The sequence below is a fragment of the Rhyacophila brunnea genome, unplaced genomic scaffold (assembly GCF_057557595.1).
Source record: "Rhyacophila brunnea isolate RB1 unplaced genomic scaffold, BYU_Rbru_1.0 scaffold_24, whole genome shotgun sequence".
Lineage (NCBI taxonomy): Eukaryota > Metazoa > Arthropoda > Insecta > Trichoptera > Rhyacophilidae > Rhyacophila > Rhyacophila brunnea.
The window spans coordinates 13,377,293-13,398,991 of NW_028232904.1; the positions used below are offsets into that span (position 1 = coordinate 13,377,293).

At 34.4% G+C, this 21,699-nt stretch overlaps 1 protein-coding gene across 3 annotated transcripts; it reads right to left on the reverse strand.

Moving 5' to 3' along the window:
- Positions 1 to 989: 989 nt before the first annotated feature.
- On the reverse strand, positions 990 to 15,181 carry SelR (methionine sulfoxide reductase SelR). 3 transcript variants are annotated; one of them, XM_085951115.1, is made up of 4 exons: positions 14,991 to 15,181; positions 14,711 to 14,815; positions 9,967 to 10,128; positions 990 to 1,287 (listed from the first exon to the last, which is right to left on the reverse strand). In XM_085951115.1, exons 1-4 carry the CDS (start codon positions 15,079 to 15,081, stop codon positions 1,133 to 1,135), a joined length of 513 nt encoding a protein of 170 aa, XP_085807241.1. In that variant the 5' UTR covers positions 15,082 to 15,181; the 3' UTR covers positions 990 to 1,132. The 3 variants fall into 3 exon arrangements, with proteins under 3 accessions (XP_085807241.1, XP_085807240.1, XP_085807242.1); XM_085951114.1 differs by having other exon boundaries at positions 990 to 1,323; XM_085951116.1 differs by having other exon boundaries at positions 990 to 1,323; positions 15,084 to 15,173.
- Between the last annotated feature and the right edge of the window lie 6,518 nt (positions 15,182 to 21,699).

Consider the following 21,699-nt stretch of genomic DNA (forward strand, 5'->3'; position numbering starts at 1 on the left):
GAAATAAAAAGAAACTTTGATTGACATAATATGAAATTCAAGTGTTTCACCTCAAATGACAAAATATTACTAAATAAAATTAAAATAACAGTTGAAATCACCATTTTGCTCAATGATACCTCCATCAGTGGCGGAGGATGGAGGTAGGCTGTTAAGATCCGAAATAAATAGTGCACACTACAACTAATAATACAAATTGCAGATGGTGCTGTTTAGTTTTTAAAATTTAATTAAACCCTGCCTAAGCCAAACTATAATAGTTCAGGTATGCTATAGGCGATCCAACAAAAATAATGCACACCTTTTCAGTCATACTTATTTGTTTTCGTAGTATTAAGTATACATATTACAGATGATGTTGGTTAGTTTTTTTAAATTCATTAAGCCTCGACTACCCCAAACCATAATAGATAAAAAATATATTTTTATATGATATAATATATAAAATGATGTATGATTTAATGGCATAATTTTAGATATTTATAGATAGACTAATCTTTTTTGACTATTATCTATTATGGCTTGGTTTACACAAAACTTAATTTAATTTTAAAAACTAACCAATACACTTGTAGTCTTAGTTCAATGAAAACAAATATGTATGACTGACAAAGTTTAGTGTGCACAATTTATGTCGGATCTTAACAGCCTATCTCCAACCTTCGCCGCTGACCTACATAATGTGGATTGTTTGCTAGACATTTGCTCAATCCATGGGGTCAATATCCTGGGTCTGAATTGCTCAAAAAATATGTGAATTTTACCAAATTACAGGATTCGAATACATGACTCTCAGGTAAAGAAGCGAGCGTTTTAACCTCTTATCCGTAGTGTGCGCAATGTTGTATCATTCATTTTATGCTGGAAATTCAAAGTTAGTTTAAAATTTCATAGAATTAATTATAAAGCTCTACATTTCACATTTGAATTCAACACACTGGTATAACACAGTCATATTTTGTATTGGGTTTCCCATGTGACATCCTTACACAAGAATATGACTCCATATATAATATGGCTGCATTTAACGAATGTATTCAATGCAAAAGTGCAACCCATTGATAAAACTGTCATTAATTACTAAAATCGTTCACAAAACACCACAGCACGTCTCCGAGTCATTTTTCGTAGATCACGACGCCTCAGTGGGGGCACCTTGGGCTGGTATGAAGTCGATGGAGGCAGAGTTGATGCAGAAGCGCTTCTTGGTGGGGGCAGGGCCGTCGTCGAACACGTGGCCCAGGTGAGCGCTGCAAGCCGCGCAGCGAACCTCCGTCCTCACGAGGCCTGGGCGCGTCAGAATCAGTAAGATGTTGCCGCCCACTTCGTATCGCAATCGTCATTTTTTTTTGTCGGGACAGACAGAGACTCGGGAGGGGCACGGCGGAGAGGGGGTGCAAATAATATAATCGGGGAATTTTCGACAGTTTGGCACATGTGAGTTTGGAGTTAAGTTGTCAAATCGTTGCGAATGGGGATTTTGCAAATATTTTATGACATAATGATATTAGAAAGAGCGTATTTGACAAATTGAAAATGAGAAAAAGATTATTAGAATTAAGACAATTTTAAAATAGGTAAAGCGATTATTTTTTTATTTTTAATAATTTGACAGTCATAAAAGCCACAGAAAGGTTTAGTTAATCGATTATAATGATCAAAAGAAAGCATGATGTGTTTGTTCAATGCAGTGAGTTTTATCAATATGGAATTAGTGGCAGTGGCAAAAAGCAATCAAAAACGGTTCATTATTAAAATAGACAATGATCGAGTATACACAACATATGGGATGTCAGATATAATAATTATTGTTTATGGTGCAAATTCAAATATGGAACGCGTTGGGGATAGAAAGTGTCCAGGATTGTTACAGCATGTCGAAAATGGGGGTTAAAAACAACAATAAAAGATCGTAACAAAAAAATAAATAAAAAAACCAACACCAAAAATTATCATTTTTTTAAATTATTATTCAATGAATGTTTTAATTATTGGAATATAAAAGAAAAATGGCAGTGTTTAAAAAGTGTTAAATATGCCATTGTAATATGATTTAAATTGCATTTTGAAAATCCAATTAGAAAAGTGTGTGAATACATTTGTGATGAAAAATACAAATAAATAAAAACAGACACAAAATTATTATAGAAACAAAAAATGTTAATGATTACAATGTAATGAAATTATGATGAAAAAGCGCAAAATAAAAAAAAAACAAATAAAATTGGTAAAGTGGTAAAGACAAAAAAAAAGGATTTTGGAGGAGATTTTGAAGGCGGGAAAGAGAGAGACGAGAAAAACAGTTGACATTAGAATAAAGACCAAAGACCAGCACCAAATAAATAAAGTCTTTCTTTGTACACAGCTAAGTCAATTGACATCATGATAATCACATCAGGGTGACCAGAAATAAATCCATTATTTTATAGAGCAGCAGAGTTAACTCATTCACTGCGGACCAGTTAATTACTATTTAGTTAACACATTTAAATAATATGCTAATTGTATCTAATGACCATCTAATGCGGACACGGCAGCCGTGTCGTCAGCACTCTATGAGTTATTGTTACATACCTAATATAATATATCAGTATGGCCGCATGGCTTAAGCGTCGACCTATAGCGTCGTGGGTCCCAGGTTCGAATCCTGGGTCTGGCAAATACACATACTGTTTTTCAATTTGTGTTTCAGTCAGGGTGTATACCTAATAGGTTGAGCAAGTGGCTGACATCCATTTCTCGTAAAAACAAAAATCTGCTAATACAAACCTCCACTCTGTGGAGGCCCATATGATCTTATTAGGATCGGGCATGTTCGAAAAAAATAAATATAATTCTTATCATTAATTCCCATATCTTTTATGATTGAGGATTTCCTTTTATAAAATATCTTTAATCTCACATTAAAATACCCAATTATGTAAGTGTTTTTTTAGGTATTTAAATCATTAATCCATTAATGTGTTACTGGGAAATATGGAATGTGCGATAGAAGAACCTCACAGTTCCCACTGCAAAAATACATGCATTGTCGTGATGAAGAATTAACCAATTGCAGTTAATTAAACTTGTTAACTTTACCGGTCCTTTTAAATCTTTTTGTACCGTGGACCGTGAAGTTGCAAGTATCTGTGACAAGTCCTCAATTCTTTGATTCAATTAGCGATTTCGACATGTTGTCGTCGAATTGATCATTGACTGTCAACACTTCAATATATACTTTTTTTAATAGCATTGTTGGGATTCGAGTCCTGAACCTTTATTCCATTGTTGTACCCACCGCGAGTGGAATGTATCGAAGCGGGATTACATATTGAGTTGTTATTTCTTTGGTTATTCTATGCAATTACCTAGAGGTAATAACAACAACTCAATAAACCCGGCGCGATACATTCCAATCGCGTTGGGCACAATAAAATAAAGGCAGAGGTTGAAAAAGGAACAGCATACAACGTCTGATGTGACTTGCATCTTACAAAGATGTTAACTCCATCATGTACAGTCACAAACTGAACTCAAACAGCAATGTGTAAAACTAATGGATTTTTCTCGGTTCCCATACTATTTACAGTGGAAAAAATCCCTCATTATATGGACAAGGCAACACAAAAAGAACCACTATGTATCTTAAATTCCAAGATGCCGTCTCTGGTGATAAAAGGTTTGTTCCATCTAGCATTGTGGATGATTTGCAGACATTCAGAGCATGCATATATTATATTCTCACCGGTTTGAACTCTGTTGCCAAAAGCTGGTTCATGCTTGGAGTTTTGAACTACTTTCAAATGACTGAATGTTCAAATCTGTCGGTTTAAAATTGCACATGTGCACAAAATACTAATCTCAAACTGGTTCAAATTAACTTGTAACTTGCATGAGGAATAAACCTATTATCAGAACGTATTATATTTGATAGTGTTACCACAAACAATAATCAATTTACAATAATATTAAAGATGAATGATAATATGAGATGTTTAAAACGAAAATAAGAAGATATGAAGCAGGTATTGTTCAAAATATTGTATCTAATTAATACTTAAATTGGGAGCTCATTATTCTCATATTAACCCATAGCTTACGGGCCGCACAAAATTGTGTTTTTGCTAATTACTTTTCAAATGCAAATTAACACGTTAATTACAAAATTAATTAAAAGGGCCCGTAAGCATTGTGTTAATACTCACATAGAACATTACTAAACACAAAACAACTGTTATTCGGGTCTATAATAATCAGTGTTTAATTTACAATGAATGTGCTCATGCAAGTTTCCACTAAAAGGAAATCCCACTAGCGGGGAAAAAGTGAAACAAATCTTTTTATCCACAAATATTTTTTTGCAGTTCCAAACGTGCTTGGCGATTTTTCGTGATGACAAATAAATATTCATGAAGGTAGCCTCAAATAAAGCCAATTATAGCATGTTAATAAACCTATGTATATGTTTTATACCGTGATCTCACATAGTGATTTTTTGACAGTTGAACGTCAATTGATAAATGGGAACCACATTTCAACAAAGTTGATCAACCTCCAAGTTGAATTGAATGAAGTTGTCTAGGCAAGTAACCAAGGTTATGATAACAACTTGTATTGGCATGTCAAACCTATCTCGACTTGCACAAACTGTTTGACACTGTTTTAGTTGACAAACAATGTTTTTTAAACTTTTCCAGCAATATTTTCTTTAGTTTGTCACTTGAAATATCAGAAATTATGAAGACACACGAATTAACCAATTCAATTGTCGCCATCTTGATTACGACTATCGGTTCAATTTAAATCGATATGTGAGAATATTCCTTTCGGTTTTAACATACAATTGAATGACAAAAACCGCCACGTAAGAACGCTGTAATAAGCCATAAATTTTAAAACACAATATGTAATTAGTACGCAAACAAACTATATATTTACCACATTAAATATAAGTAACGTGTTATAGTTCAGGCGGGTAACAGTAAAGTGCGAGAGGGGAGCTGATGTAACACGAATGGCAATAGGGACAACAGACAATTCACCTACTTTTATTTTGGTAATATCATAGTTCAGTAACCGAGGTGGCTAATGCTCTTAATTGAACTGCCGTTTATGTGGAATAATTTCATTATAATAATTATTTTGACAAATAATTGTAGTAAATTCTACAATATTTAAAGGCGGCTCTAAATGTGTAAAGCACTGACTTTTCATATCAAGAGTTCCGAATTCGATTCCCAGTGAGTTCACAATACATATAATATTAAAAAAATTACTGTAATAATTGCCCGCGACTGTTGCAATATTAATTTAAAAAAAAAATTAAAGGTGTTAACAAGTGGTGTTTCGAGATACAAACCATTTACATACTTCCATTGATAACATTATCTAATGGATTCAAGCTCTGTACTATTCCATTTAAGTCATTTTTTGCGACCCGGGTTTCCGTATTGAAGATAGATTTGTAGACCGACAATAAAATTATCAACAATAGACATGTTAAAAAACTGACCTGCTGTAAATCTCAGCCGCATCACAAAGAGGTTTCTTAACATATTTTTTTTACGTGAGATGACTGTTAGTCACTCGGTCAACCTCAGAGTTATTAGACGTATGCTCAAGGTCCAAACAAACATTGAAAAATATGTGAATTTAACAAACCTGGGATTCGAACCCGAAAAATCCACGACTTCATAAGTGGACACATTACTACTTTTTTGTCTATTGTGGGAAATCCTCTTATTTTCTTAAATGATTTAAAAAAAAAATGATAAAGAAATGAGATTAATTAATTAATGAAGGACATGTCGCACAGTGAGTGCCAAGGCATCTGCAAAAGACATATTTTGGATATATTAGGGTTTGAAGTCTTCGTTTTGTTAGGTTAAATAGAGTTTCTAAAAAAAACCATAATATTTGGTATATATCTACATTATATTGCATGTTCTTTCAGTTACTTCACTTTTACATTATCAAGTTCACGACTTTTGCGGTTGTTTTGCATTTAATCTCGAAATTGAAAAATTTGCAGATGCCTTGGTTTTACACTCACGGTGCGATGTGTTATGATAGTTTTAGTACACTAAAAGCAGTTAGTTATGATAATATTATGTGTTTGGAATCCATGACTGAAAATCATTAAATAACATGTTACACTGGTATCTTTCATATCCTTTTTTATGATGAATGAAAAGTCTTGCTTTAACATTTCAGAAAAAACTAACCAAACATATAAAATCGAGTGTGCTAAGGGATATTTTAATAAAAACAAGCTACATATAAGTTGTTCCATGACGAAGTTACAATTTGTTTTCGTTCGTTTATTGATGAAAAATATGTATGCGAAACCATAGAAATTATTATTTTATTATGGTCACCTGTAAAGTTGCAAATTACTGCTTCCTCTATATTCATTTTTGATAGGTGCCGAGTTCTAGTGCAGTGGTAGTTTCTATCAGTTATTCAATAATCTTTTACATTTTAATTCAGAATTGTATAATGATCACTCACTCTAGTGATAGAATAAATAAAATTTCATGTTTGAAAAACCACTTTCACTTTTAACGTGCACCCCCGTCTAAAGAATTTCTAAAACCACCGGCCGCCATTGGTCAAAACGTTAAATGTTAAATATTCATACTCGCTAAACGTTATTGAACAAAAATTTGTCATCAGACACAATCGCAGTGATTTCGCTTAAGAAAAATAAGAAATACGCGGAAATGTTAGGTACTCCATCAAATAGAAATTTACTGATGAAAAGTGTTTCAGTTGTTGAAAGAATATTTCTTCCTGTATGAAAAAGGTGTTCTTAAGCTGCCCGGCCGTTTGGCATTTTCATGCTCCATACGATTTGACAGGCCGGTACAGCAGCAGCCAATATTTAACTCGGTCGCTTGTTGCATACTGTACATACTGTAACTGAATTTCTTTGTTTTTTCATGTCACATTGTCTTGAATTTATAAATTGTAATGTTCACTAAATGTAAAATAAATAAATTTAACAAATCTCAAAATTTTTAATTTCTATTAGATTATTTCTCACGCAAGCTACCGCAATCTTACCGTTTGGCTACCAATGGACAGGAGTTTTTAATAGTAAAATAAATTTACATACTGTAAAAACAACACATTTTTTCACAAATATCATTAATATGTAACATACCTAATTCATATTTGGTTAGTATTCGCTGGAACAGTTTGCATTATTATTTAATAATTTTCAGTTGTGTTTTATTCAATGCGTCGTCGAGTCACTGTTTCCCAAACTGTGAAATGCGTACTCATGATGTTAAGGGTACACGATAGATTCTTTTGTTGTACTTTGTCATTTTTTAATTAAAATTTAGATCGCGAATTACATAGATTATGAATGCGTTGTGATAATTTAGTGGTTAAATCAACATATCGAACACCCTTGCTGCATGTTTGGGAAACACTGACGTAAGCGTACTCCCTAATATTCTATATTAGTTGATTGGATGGGAATGGATGCAATACTATGAAAAATGCTACAATAAATAATTTGTGGCGATATAAATACAGTCGAACTTGGTTATTACGCGGAAGATGGGACCGACTGAATTTGCTCGTTATAAGCATAACTCGTTATATCAGAGAATAGGTATTTTTAAATGAGCGGGGTCACATAACACAAAAAGTCGAAAATAAAATATCCCCGAAACAAGCATGGCATTCATAAACTACAAAAGAAGTTGTATATTGTAATGAACGCTGGTAGGTACCTACGGACTTCACAAACCTTGGATTTTTCAACCATATGCGTGGATACTTTTTTATTATTGTCGGTGAAACACCAATTAGGTAGGTACTTGACACTTAACTAGTGTCATAAACGTAATCCGACCATGGCGGCATCCTGTCCGATCGGATTTTATTGCTTAGTGTACGTTCTGAGTGGCAGCGTTGAACGTTTGGCGCAACTCAAACGTATAACCGTGTGTGAAAATATTCGGAGACAATGTATTTTTTTGGTTATACATTTATACGGTTATACGTTTGAGTTGCGCAAAACGCAGAACGCTGCGCCGAACGCTGGCACTGAGGCCTCACACTTAGGGTCGAAATGTTTTTAAACGATCGACACATTTAACAGTATTTTAGCCGATATATCCGATCAGTTGCTCATTATAACAGTGAATAAATGTATGGAGAAAATCACAAACCAAAATGTCAATGAATGTTTATCCTAGATCTCCCTATGTCCGAGATCGTAATAACTGAGTTCGACTGTATTCATTAATTAAATTTACATCAAGGGATACTATCATTTATTTTTTACAGCTATAAATTTCGATAAATAGAATGAACTCCAGATCAGAAGGCAACAAGTCGTAATTAATGTAAAGTAAATTTTATTTGCCTATGAAGCAATGGATCTCTTCTTTTGGTAAACTATCATACACATACAAGATGGCGACATTATAAATGAAAACAACTAAGGTATAGGCAAAGTTATTGAGATATCACAGACGAGACGATTTTAGTAAAAATTTTGACAGAATAAGAATATAATGGTGAATCGCACCAGTTTCAAGGAATAAAACCAAGAATTGAAATAGTAAAAAGAATATTTCTCAAAATGAGATGCCTCCATAGCAGTGGCGAGGTTTGGAGGTAGGCTGTTAAGATTCGACATAAATAATGTACACTAAACTTTGTCAGTTATACTTGTTTGTTTACATTCAACTAAGAATACAATTTGCAGATGGTGCTGGTTAATTTTCAAAATTCAATTATACCCTGTCTAACTAAACCATGATAGTTTAGCTGGTATGCTATGGGCGATCCGACAAAAATAGTGCGTATTTTCCAGTCATACTTATTTGTTTCCGTTTAATTAAGGATGCATATTACAAATGGCGTTGGTTAGATATTTTTAATTCATTAAGCCCTGCACAACCAAACCATAATAGATAAAATAATATTCTATACAATATCTAACACCATGTATGATTTAAATGCATAATTTTAGATATTTTATAGATAAATGAATATTTTTTGACTTATCTACTATGGCTTGGATTAGGCAGGGTTTAATTGAATTTTAAAAACGAACCAATAATACCTAAACATTGTAGTCTTAGTTCAATGAAAACAAATACGTTTAACGTACTATTTATGTCAAATTTTAACAGTCTACGTCCACTCTTCGCCACTGCACCTTAGCAATCGAGACCTTAACCAAGATCTGAGACTGTCTATGGTTCGCTGTTATGTTCTCTCAACCCTCTTCTATGGTATGGAATGCTAAACCAGGAGATGTCATGGAGAGCCAAAACTTAGGAGACATGGCTGTATAGATGCATCCTCAAAATTCATTGGACTGACCGGTGACAAATTTCAACATTATCAATCGAATGGAAAAGGACTGTGAAATTCTGCGTAGTATCAAAACTAGAAAACTACAGTACCTCAGCCACATTACGAGAGAACAAAGGTACAGTACAGTATTCCCATCTCATTATCCAAGGAAAATCAATGGCATACAAAGCGGCAAAAGACATCCACGCATTTTGTGGCCTAAGGATGATTTTGACGTGACTAGTTTTTTGGGATGGTGATGTGCTCGTTAATTGAGCAGAGTGTGCTACGCGGTATCTTCGGACTCATCAATGACACACAGTTGGGATGGAGACAGATATACAAACTGTACGCTTTGTACGGGAGCCTGCACATCGTACAGTCCATGAAATTGCGCCACACGAGATGGCTGGGCAGAGTACACAAAACACAAGCTTTCAAGAAGCCGGAAGGCAAATAAAGATGTGGTGGACCTCGTAAAAGATGGCGGGTAGTGTCGAGATGGATTTAAAGACCTTGTGTGTCTTATGTGGGAGATGTTGGATGTCTAAATCCTGTCTGATTTTCAATAGTCACTTTTTAAAAAATACAATAATTTATGACTTGTTGCCGTTTAGAAGTGGGATACTATTCCATCTGTGCAGATGGAAGGTGGCATACCGGTGCTGGTATCCTTGTGAAGAGTGACCTTCTCTTTGGCGAGGACGTCGTTGAAGGCCGGCCAGCCACATCCAGAGTCATACTTTGTGTTGGAGCTGAACAGGTCCTGGCGGCAGACTATACACACGTACATGCCTTCGCTGTAGCATTTATTGTAGCATCCTGAAAACAACAAAATACAATCAAAAGATACATAAATACCACCCTTACATTAAAATAATTAGGTAATTAAAACATGTAATTCCTATGACTTCTCGAAAGCATTTGACAGAATCGATCACAACATCCTTATGTAAAAACTCTAACTAATTAGATTGTCGGACCAATTTTGTTATTCAGAAACTATTTTAGAAATTGTCAACAATATAATATAATATTCTATATATTAAATATACATAATTTGAAAACACCTCAGATATATACATACAGTACTCTTTCAGTAATCTGTCACCCCAAAAACCAGACAAGTGTCCAATTAGTGAAAGCGGCGGATTATAGTGCATACATACAAAATGTGGTAAAAATTAAAACAGGTATTTCGTAAAAATAGATTTTTTGAGAAATTTGTACTAGCAAATGACGGTTTTATTTATAATCAAAATCAAATATTTACTAATTTATACATATTTATAAACTAAGTCACTTGACACAACCAGTTGTTCGGGGAGGCAGATATTATTGAATGGCTTGAAGATTCCTGGCTTTCCCTATGACCAAAAGCTTCAGTTTGTGTGTCCCGGTTGCATTGGAGCACGGTATAATTGTGATGCTGTCCTTGGGCACTTTCCTCCCTGGTACCTAGATTACTTTCATTGCGATGAACGTACGTTTTACGAAGGAGAAGTTTCCAAAATAAACCTATCTCATCTGCTTTGTATACTTGTAGGCGGCGGACTACTGAATTTGACAATCGAATACCGGCGAATTATAGAGCTTGATTTTGTGCTTTCAACTAGTAAAAATGGATTCCTGCCAATGTGCTTTACCAAGGATATTAAATTTGCCAGATGCGAGATTCGAACCCATAATCCACAGGTTTAGAAGACACCTTGCACTGTAGGTCTATGTCTATATGAGCGAAAAAAGGTTATTGAGGTGCTTCTTGAATCCCTGTCGCTCGCCCATCTTCTTGCGCTTTCCCAGGTCAAGCTAACATCCCATATCTCCGCCGTATACACCCTGTGAATGGTATTTAGCAGCCTTCCAGGACGTCGGAATAGTCAAACATTTTCAAAATTTCAGTACCATTGGTTTTCAGCTTTTCTAGCCACCATTCAAATAACACACTAGGTACTGTATTTGCAAAAGTATTCATGAAGTTAAACTTCACGGAGAGAATCGTGTCCAACTGCTTCAGGCAGCATGATTTTTTCATTATCTTCTGCTCCAAGGCGTTGATTATAGGCATGTTTCAATGCACCAATATACAAAATATATTTTTTTCGTGGCTACTAGTGGCAAAAGGCGGAGATAGGCTGTTAAGATCCGCCATAAATAGTGCACATTAAATTTTGTCAGTCATATGTATTTGTTTTCATTGAAATAAGACTATAATTGACAGACGGTGTTGGTTAGTTTTTAAAATTCAATTGAACACTGCAAAAACCAAGCCATAATAGATAACAGTAAAAAATACTTGTCTATTTATAAAATATTTAAAATTATGCAATTAAATCATACATAACTTTGGATATTTCATAGATAGAATAATATTTTTTACCTATTATAGTTTGGTTAGGCATCGTTTAATGAATTTAAAAAAATTAACCAACAATATGTGTAATATGTATTCTTAATCGAATGAAAACAAATAAGTATGAGTGAAAAATTGTGCACAATTTTGCCATATCGCCCAAAATATACCAAAACTATTATGGTTTGGTTAGGCAGGGTTTAATTGATTTTTAAAAACTAACCAACACCATCTGTAAATTGTAGTCTTAGTTCAATAAAAACAAATTTGTATGATTAACAAAATTTAATGTGTACTATTTATGGCGAATCTTAACAGCCTACCTCCACCCTTCGCTACAGGTGGCTACCAATTTAGTCAATAACACTAAACATGTTCACCATATAGTGCAGTAATACTAAAAGATCACAAGGATCTTTCTTGTTTTAGTCGAAACACTTTGGTAACAACATTCAATTATTGTCATATTTTATTGGCGGCAAGCGATAGTTAGTGCACCTTGAATGGGGTTAATACAAACCTAAATACATTCCATTATGTATTTATTGTCCATAGCCAATAACTTGCCAACAATATAAATTGAAGCCTTATATGGAACATACATGTATCTTAAAATAGGTGCAAGCCACATTGCAGCATGTATGTTTCATTGCCTTTTTCATACATCTATTATGTTCATCAAAACAGGGTCGGCACAATATAAGCTATCTTTAATAATGAAGTTAATTAACCATCCCCTTTCCTCTTTTTATTTCATTTTAAAATACCATTAAATATTTCTAATGCAAATAGTTATTTTACATGTTTAAATATATATTATATCATATCTTTTTTCATTGGCTCTACAATTCTATGTGGCTGTCTCACGTAGAGATTTCGTAACAGACTTTAGTTTTACGAGAAATGGATGTTAGCCACTTGCTCAATCTAATAAATCCATTCTCTGGATCCAAATACACATTGAAAAATAACATGTGAGACGCCAGATCTGGGATTCGAATCTGAGACCCAGGTCTTAATAAACTGACGCCGGACACATTATCGGAGGGACGCTATTATATCATTATTTATAAAAATATTGAAACGTTCATTTCATGCACGGATAATCGAGAGTACACTGTATTCTCTTTAATGTCGTGTTGTGAACATCTTGTAATTTGTAATGTTCACTCATGTAAATAAATAGATTTGAATTCACCCCAAAAGGGCGTATAAGTGACATTTTGCCAAAATGGGTTATTTATTTATAGGCCTTTATTGCTAGGCCAAAGTAAACAACATTTTAAAATGCGTTACTTAACAAAATTTTGTTACTTCTGGGAGTAAATGATGGTTTAGAATTAAATTTTACATCCCAAAAGTTCCGACAGAAAGAGTTATTCCGTGACGAGGTGACAAACATTTTTAGTAGGGAGACAGTGAAACAAATGTTAAATGTAAAGTTCCTAATTGTCAATTATCACACTCGACAATAATATTATTTACACAATTTTACAGACAATGGGATTGTGGCAACCTTGTTAATAGCATTATAGGCAATGCCCTTGACACGGCATGACCACAATGGGATCTGAATTGCAATTTGAGACAGCAATTGCCGATTGAAAATAGAAGTATGGTTGCCAACTGGTTAGCTCATGCGATTTTTATATAAAAAAGATTTATTTTTGTCTTTTGATCGGGGTAGAGAGATTTTGTCCCAAAAACAATACAGCTGACTAAATTGAAAAGAATATGGACAATATGACATACCTACAAAAAAGTCCTTAAACACATGGTCACTTTCACAATTAGTTGGAATGATTAGGTATTACATTAGGTTACTATTAGATTAGGTAAGACAAGAGCACTCATCCGGACAGTGAATGATGTGACTTTGAATCCAACATGAACCAACCGTTCCTTTATATTATGATTTTTTTCAAAGAAGTAAGTACCTAGGTATGTTTTGAGGTATTACAAAATTACTAAAGAATTTCGGCACACTCCTCAGCTGAAGGTGGTCAGGAGCTGAAGCTCTAGTATAATATTATACTTTTTTAATTGAATTATTTTTTATTTAATGAATAATACAGAACATTGAAAAACATTTCTTATTGAACATACGTAATTTGAAGCAACTTCAGAAACATACCTATTACGAAATCCCAAAAAAAATTAATAGTAGATATTATAAATTATAGTAATAGTTGGTAGAGCGCATGAGTTGTGAGATGCAGGTTCCATCACGCAGATGGCAAAAGATGTATGTTATTTTTTCAATGTGTCCCGTCCTGTCTCAACCATTCTTCGTAAAAAATGGAGGCACATATAAAACAAATGTCAATTTACTATGGCACATTGAAGGAAGGCACCATCTTTGGCAACCAGTTTTCACGTTTCATTATTATGTATGTATGAAATATGTAGTTTTTTATGATTCATCTAAATGTTTTTATAATATGTTCTTTTTTTAACACTACAATAGACCATGTGGTCCAGTGACAGTAGTGTAGTAGTAGAAGTGAAACGATCACATAAACACCCTTTGAAAAAACTACATGAAAATATTGTGACCTCACCGGGATCGAACCCGGAGCCTCCAGATGAGAACCGAGTGCCTTACTGCTTACACACTACACCAAGATAGCAATGGTGCCAGATCTCATCCTGAGATGTAGCACAGATAAAAAGGAGCGTTTGTATCCGACGTGGTTAACAAAATGTCCAGCAATTAATCCTTGTAAAAACATATTTGTCAACACACCTCTACACTGTATGTTCTGCTTTGAAATGAGAATGGTAAGTACCTAATTGATATATTTACTAAATTTAGTAAACTAAGAATGATACAACACATCCCTTGATTGTTTAGGGTTTATTAAGAGACAGTTGGTTTAAAACAAATTAAATTCCATCTTTATAAACATGTTGAATTATTATGAATAAAATAAACATTCTGGGACCTGCCTTTATGTATTTAGACAACGTCCATCTAAATTCAGCATGACATAATAATATATTAAAAGATAGAACGTAAAGCCTGCATATTTTGAATATATATGATTTTACCTGTAAAGGGTCTCTCTGTGCCAGCCTCTTGTGTGACGTGATACTGCATAGGTGTCAAACGCTGTTTTAAAGCCTCTTTATCTTCCATTTTTTTCACTCCAAGCGCTGGAAAAACACAAAAATACACGTTACTGAAGACGCGTGCGAGTCCACGAAGCGCCAGATATCGAATAAGACCTGCCCCAGTTATAAATATAACAGCAAAGGCAACCGTATATGGTTAACGAAATTCTATAAAGAGTGAATATTATTTTGATTCGTTAGTTTGCTTTTTTGCCACCTGAAGCAGTGTGGATGGTTATCCTGCTCGCTAAAACGGCTCTGTTAACAAATATTCCTGTTGCTAGCGCTCTTCTTGCCAACGTATACATACCGGTGTCTAATTAAAAAGATAATAATTGTTATGCAAGTTGTGTACAGTTATTTTTTGCCGTCCTTTTTGACAGACGATGGACATAACGTCACACTAGTGATGGGCAAATTGAATCAACAATCGATATCGATTCAATGTGGATAGTCGATTATCCATTACGACACGGTTTCCTGAGAAACTATAAATATTAATTAATTTATTTCAAAATTGGTACCTATTATCAAATTATTACTAAACAATCATTAAGTTAGTATAATAGCGGTAAACATAAAGGCCCATTTTGTTGGACATGACGTATGAAATCGGAATTTATTGTAGATTAAATCGATTTTGCACACCACTAGCAAAGCAAGTGATCTTGAACTTGACAGCTGGTTACTTAAAAATTGCCATGTTACAAAAAATAATACCCATAAATAATTTTCCGTTACAGTACGAAACAAAAAACATCCGTGATGAAATTTCGCTCAGTAGGTAGGTACCTAGTTATACCTATGCATTTATAAATTGTGTTTGCGTGCGAAGTACTACGTATTTTTAAGCTTTTAACCGATCTAAAATATATCAGCTAGATTATGTCATTGGCGACTTGCTGCAATAACTTATGGGTGAACAACCATAGTAGGTAAAGTTATATCAGCTGGCCATTTGTTCATCGCAACTCAAAGTTTGGAGTGTCTGGGTATGGAGAATGTGCCCAAAACAGTCTGATTATCCACAGTTGAAGCAACGGGAAGCTACAAGTAGAAGGTGAAATAAATGATGCAGAAGTCAGTGCCACCTACTAGATTTAATTAAGCCCGCGATTGTTTAAAAACGCTAGATTTAACATTGTACGCCTGTTCAAAAATGCTATATATGGCAAGAAAAACGCTGTTGGGAATGCCTCGTAAACCCTTCGCAAACTACACCTCGCCTCTTGGGGGTTTCATCATTAGCCGATTCTATACCTTCAGCAAGTTATCTTGCTCTACGAGGCCGCACATACAAATTTCGCGAGTTGTCTTACCTGACTTTAAACTCAAATTACTAGCTACTGTACCTAAACTGATTTACATAATCTAAAAAATTAAGCACTGATATCTGAATAATTATGAAATACTAAACCACAAATTATCAGTATTACAGCGATTGTAGTAAGAGCTTTGCTCTACATTTAATCTGCGGCCTGTCAGATACTGCCATAGTAATATCGTGAGGCATAGAAAAGGTTAAGGTTTCTATAGCTAAGTCCACATTTAGTCACTTCATCACCCAATTCCTCTTCAACTTTTAAATTCTGGTTTTACACCGAGAAGTTTTGTGCATGCGTAGAGGAGATGAATCCGTTTTAGTGTCTACATTCGTTCATCACAGCTTTCACTTCGTGAAGTCAGATAATATACCTGCGCTTCAGTTTGTTTGTATAATCTTTATGGGTTATATCCCATAATGCGCAATGTGCCTTATACTCTTCAATAAAGATCATTGTCATCATTTCAGTCGAAATTTTACAAAAAATCGTAATATTTCAATACTTACTAATATGCATCCAATATGATAAACTATTCTTAACATTGACTACCAATAGACTAAAATATATTTATTAACAAGCAACTGCACAAACGACCCGAATCTTACCGAAAAAATACGAAGCTGCTGGGGTGTTGAACAGAAATCCAAGCCGGTCGGATCGCTGTGCGCTAGTACTTACATCACAAAATGGCAGCCATTTTCAAACCGATTTGAGGGCCGACGACGCATGCCGTGTTCAATTCGTGAGACGTACGGAAAAGTCCCGAGTGTAGACTTGGCTTATGACTAGGGGTGTCAACAAAGTATCAATACCTACTGTATTGTTAATTTCATTAGCAAATCCAATAAAACACATATTTTAAAAACAATAAACTTTATTTCATCAAAATTATTTACATTACAGACATACAAAATCCACATTCTTTCATTATAAATTAATATAAATTATCATTTAGTTCTCTCACTCATTTATATACTTGTAGAAATTTAATATATAAACAAGGCAAAGACCATGAATATGACATACTAAGTTCCGGATGCATAGAATGTCACTAATCACCAATTAGCCATTATTTGGGTAACTAGTGATTAGTCATTAGTATACAGTGGGTGGGCGTACGTAGGTAGCGCCACTAGTGGCGAAAGAGTGAAACAAATCTGACAGCCGTCATATAACTACATATTATTTTAACCAGAAATCAAATACATACGGTTTTTAGTGTCATTAACTTGTATCCGCAACGAAACAAAATTATTTTGAGTACCAATTATCTACGCAAATACAAAAGACTAGCAGTTTTATTGTGTTATTCAAACTGTCTACACTATTTTTGTTGACGCTATTTTAACCCGGCACCTGCCTCAAAAATCGTATGACGCACCATAACTACGCATGAATTTCATTATCGTCTTTGTTCTATACTAAAAAAAGCAATAAAAAATATGTCACAGCTCCAGTCGAGAACCCAAAGCCATTAAGATAATTTCGACACACTAAAAAACCGTAATAAATCAGTTATAATATCAGAAACACTCGAACAAACGAATGCTATCCAAATTTGAAAGAACTTACCGCAGTCGCCATTTTGTAGCAAATAGTTAGAGCTCTGCGCGGTGTGTAATATTTCGACACTTGTGCATACGTTCCCACGAATCGAGCATTACTAATTTTCAAGTGCATATCGATAAATCACATATTAATGTCTTCGGGTTGAGTCGTAAACAAATATAAAGGGGACCCTTTTAATATATTTAAACTACACAAACACTTCACTTATTGAATATTATTGATAAATTAACACGAACTCACATATTAAAAAAAAAAACAAATACAATAATAAACCTATTTTAAAATTCTTTAGATGTGTGATATATTTTAAAGCAAGGTGACAGACATAACGCAACATCACACGTTGGGCACATATAGCGAGAGAGTTTTGTTTTTTTCGGATTTTTTTTAGAATTCCCGCATACGAAACATTTTCTTCTAGGCTTATCGGTATTTTGTGTCGGTAAAATGTATTCTGGCAAATGTCCCGTTGCACTTTTGGGCAATAATCGTACGGGATTATCGCTAGTTGACGCTGTCGGCTTAGGCAGGGGTGCATTTGAAATTCTCACACAATATTTGTCCACTAGTTGTTTTATTACACAGAGTTGAAAATCGCCCAATGTTTTTTTGTCAGATTTAATAAATTTATATAAATAAAAAGCATTTAATAAATATAAGTCGATCATGTGGAATGCGACCTTTTTATACCACTTGATCGATTTTCTCATACACGACAAGTTGCTAAGCATCATGTCGGACTTATCTACCGTACCCATATTTTTGTTATAATCTATAACACATTTTGGTTTTTCAATGTTTTCGCCAGTTCTATAGTTCACTTTTCCCGTTGGTCCAAATGATGCATCGTGGAGGGTGGATAGCATGTGAACATCCCTCCTATCGTGCCATTTCAGAGCCAAAAGTGGACTATTGTACTTAGCCTCGGTATCTCCCTTTTTCAGTTTGCTGAACTCTGGCATATCTTTACGATTTTTTCTCACTGTACCGCAAGCATTCGTTTTGTGAGAGTGAAGGTATTTAAAGAGCGCCGGACTCGAATACCAGTTATCACACCATAAGGTGTGACCTTTCCCGATATAGTCTTTCATTAGCGTTGTCACTACCGCACCGGAAATACCGAGATTTTCATTGTCTTGTATGTCAGTCCCTTCCCCACAATAAATTATAAAGTCAATAATATATCCTGTCATTACGTCACACATCACAAACATTTTTATTCCAAATCGATGTCTTTTGGAAGGAATGAATTGTTTAAAAATTAATCTACCCTTAAACACGATTATGCTCTCATCTATGCAAAGATTCTGATACGGTATCATCGTTTCCCTAAAAATTGTTCTTGTGTGTTCTAACAGTAATCTAATTTTAGCTAGTCTATCATTTGAGGCGGTCACACTAGGATCAGAAAAATGAAGCATTTGTAAAATAAGTTGGTATCGATTTCTAGCCATTATTTTCCCAAAAATGTCTGCATGCAGGTAAGGATCGGTACTCCAATGTTCCTCTATCGACGTGTGCTTATTTCGAGTCATCAGCATTGATACGGCAAAATATGTATACAACTCCGGCACTGACGTGTCTGTCCAATTGTGTGACCGCGATTTCGGTCCGAGGTCTCCCGCACTGTACGAATGGTTAAAAAATGTATTCGTTTGGTTCACTATTTCCGACATTATATTTTTATTCAAAAAATGTTCAAAGAAAAGACATTCGGGAGAGGATTCGTCCAAGTCGTTCGATGTCACGCCAGATCGACAATCATTGAATTCGTGAACTATTGGAATATACGGACCAGTTCTCCATGACCGCAAAAATTCAATTGGCTCGTCAGAGTCCGTATCGTCAACATCATGATCAGTCTCATGTTGTTCCAATTCCTCTTCCGACATGTCATAATCTGAGTCCAATTCCTCATTAGTACGCACATTTTCTTCCTCCATATTTACGCACTATAAAACTATGAAATGTTTTTAAAATGTTTAACTACAGTATTAAGAAACGCCAAATCACAGAAACCATTAAACTCACACACCATAGTTATTGATATCAGTATTAATTTTCACATTCACTAAAATGGGACACGGTAGACAGTACAAAAAGTATTTTAAAAATCGCGATAAAATAAAATCATACGTTCAATAGTTAATCATGCCAGTTTTAATGTGATAAGTACACCAGACAGCAAAAAAAGTATTTATCAACGATTGCGGTAAATATTCAACTTGTATGCGATAAATACAATCCCGCGCAATGGCCCGCTCGGTTGAAAGTCTGTTGTATACTGCGCAGTCGCGGCGCGCAGTTCAAACTGATTTCTGTCGACCGGCAAAACTTGGCCGTACGAATTGGTTCGAAACTTTGGTGATTATTTTATATTTAGAACCAATGCTTTTAAAATATGTCATAGGTGGCAGGAGAAGGACAAATCAGGCCAAATTTACGTGAAAAAATCAGTCCCGTATGATGAATATGGACGCGGTGGCATCGATTTATACACATGCGCATTGCGAATTTGGCCGATTTGTACAAGGTGTGTGACATCGGCGCCGGCCGGGTTAATAAATAAAATTTGAAAAATGTCAAAAAAATTAAATATACAAAAGAATTCAATTCGTTCAATAATTCAAGGTATTATAATAATATATAAGTACTACATTTATTCAATTTATATTGTGCAGTTTTCATATTTTAAGCATATTGTATATCAATAAAAAAGTATTTTAATAATTAATGGGTACTTAATTGAAATCAAAAACAGCGCAACGTTGACTTGTTAATCAAGACTTTTGCATCTGTTATTCCATTTTAAACTATGCATGGCTTTCGTCATTAGTTAGATTTACATAACGTTGACATTCTATGCATATGGGGGCCCAAGACAACAGAAATAAAGTGAGTGAGTGAAACATAATAATGTGTATTATGTATCTGGGAAAGTTATTTCACTTCAATATTTAAATATGACAAAAACCAAACATTAAACAGGAATGAAGTTCTGTTATTTTTAATCATATTGTATATCGTCAGGCAGAGAATTTCTGATCACCGCAGCGTGGTGGTATCATAGCTGAGTTGATGAGGATTGTTAATAACCATTCACTCAACCCTTATTCAAGGGGAATGAAATGGCAGGGTAGAGGGTAGAGTTTGAAGAATGAATACGAATTTGTATGGCAGAAAGCACAGGAATACGTATGCCCAAATCTGGTGTCATCACAAAATTGGAAGAACTGTGTTAGATAGAAAAAAATTGACAGATATGCTTTTGCTAGAATGATCACCAATGTAAGGCGTCCTGATATAGGTATGGCACAGAAAGAAAAAACTGAATTTCACTTGTTTACTTTCTGTTTTCAGTCGGTTATTATATGCAAAATTGAGCTTAATTCAAAATTCTCTCATGGTTCCATTAATTAATATATTTGCTGACTAACTTTTGAAGATCGGATGGCATTACGTTTCTGTTGGATACAACACTCGACCTGTTAATTGTTAATACATAATTCAAAACTAGGCTGTGTTAAAAAAATTGCATAAAACTTATAAAGGCCTTTTTTTTAAAATGAAATTTGTTTTAATGGCAATAAAATAAATAAGTTTGTTAATGAAAACACATTTTTTTTTTTAAATTAACAAGGGACATGAGATTATATTGTATTTTTTTTAAAGTGAATAATGTATTTAGAAAATAGTCCCATGTCGATAGAAGCAAAAACACTGTTATTCGCAGCCATGCCAAATAATAAAATTTTGTCGATACCTATATTGTTGCCGAACAGGTAAAAATCATTATCAACAAAAATGACAGATTTTGTTTTATTTACACACAATTCACGGATACAGTTACCAATTAAAAAACCAACATTTTACGCAAATCGTGCAAGAATCCTGATCCGGACGGGCAAAACGTCAAGTGTCGACAGCTTCAAATACCAGGAGATGGCACTTTGCAAAGAGAGCTTGCTGTCAGAATGGGAATGGCTGGAGCATCATTCGACTCGATGCGGAATGTCTGGGACTCACAACTGT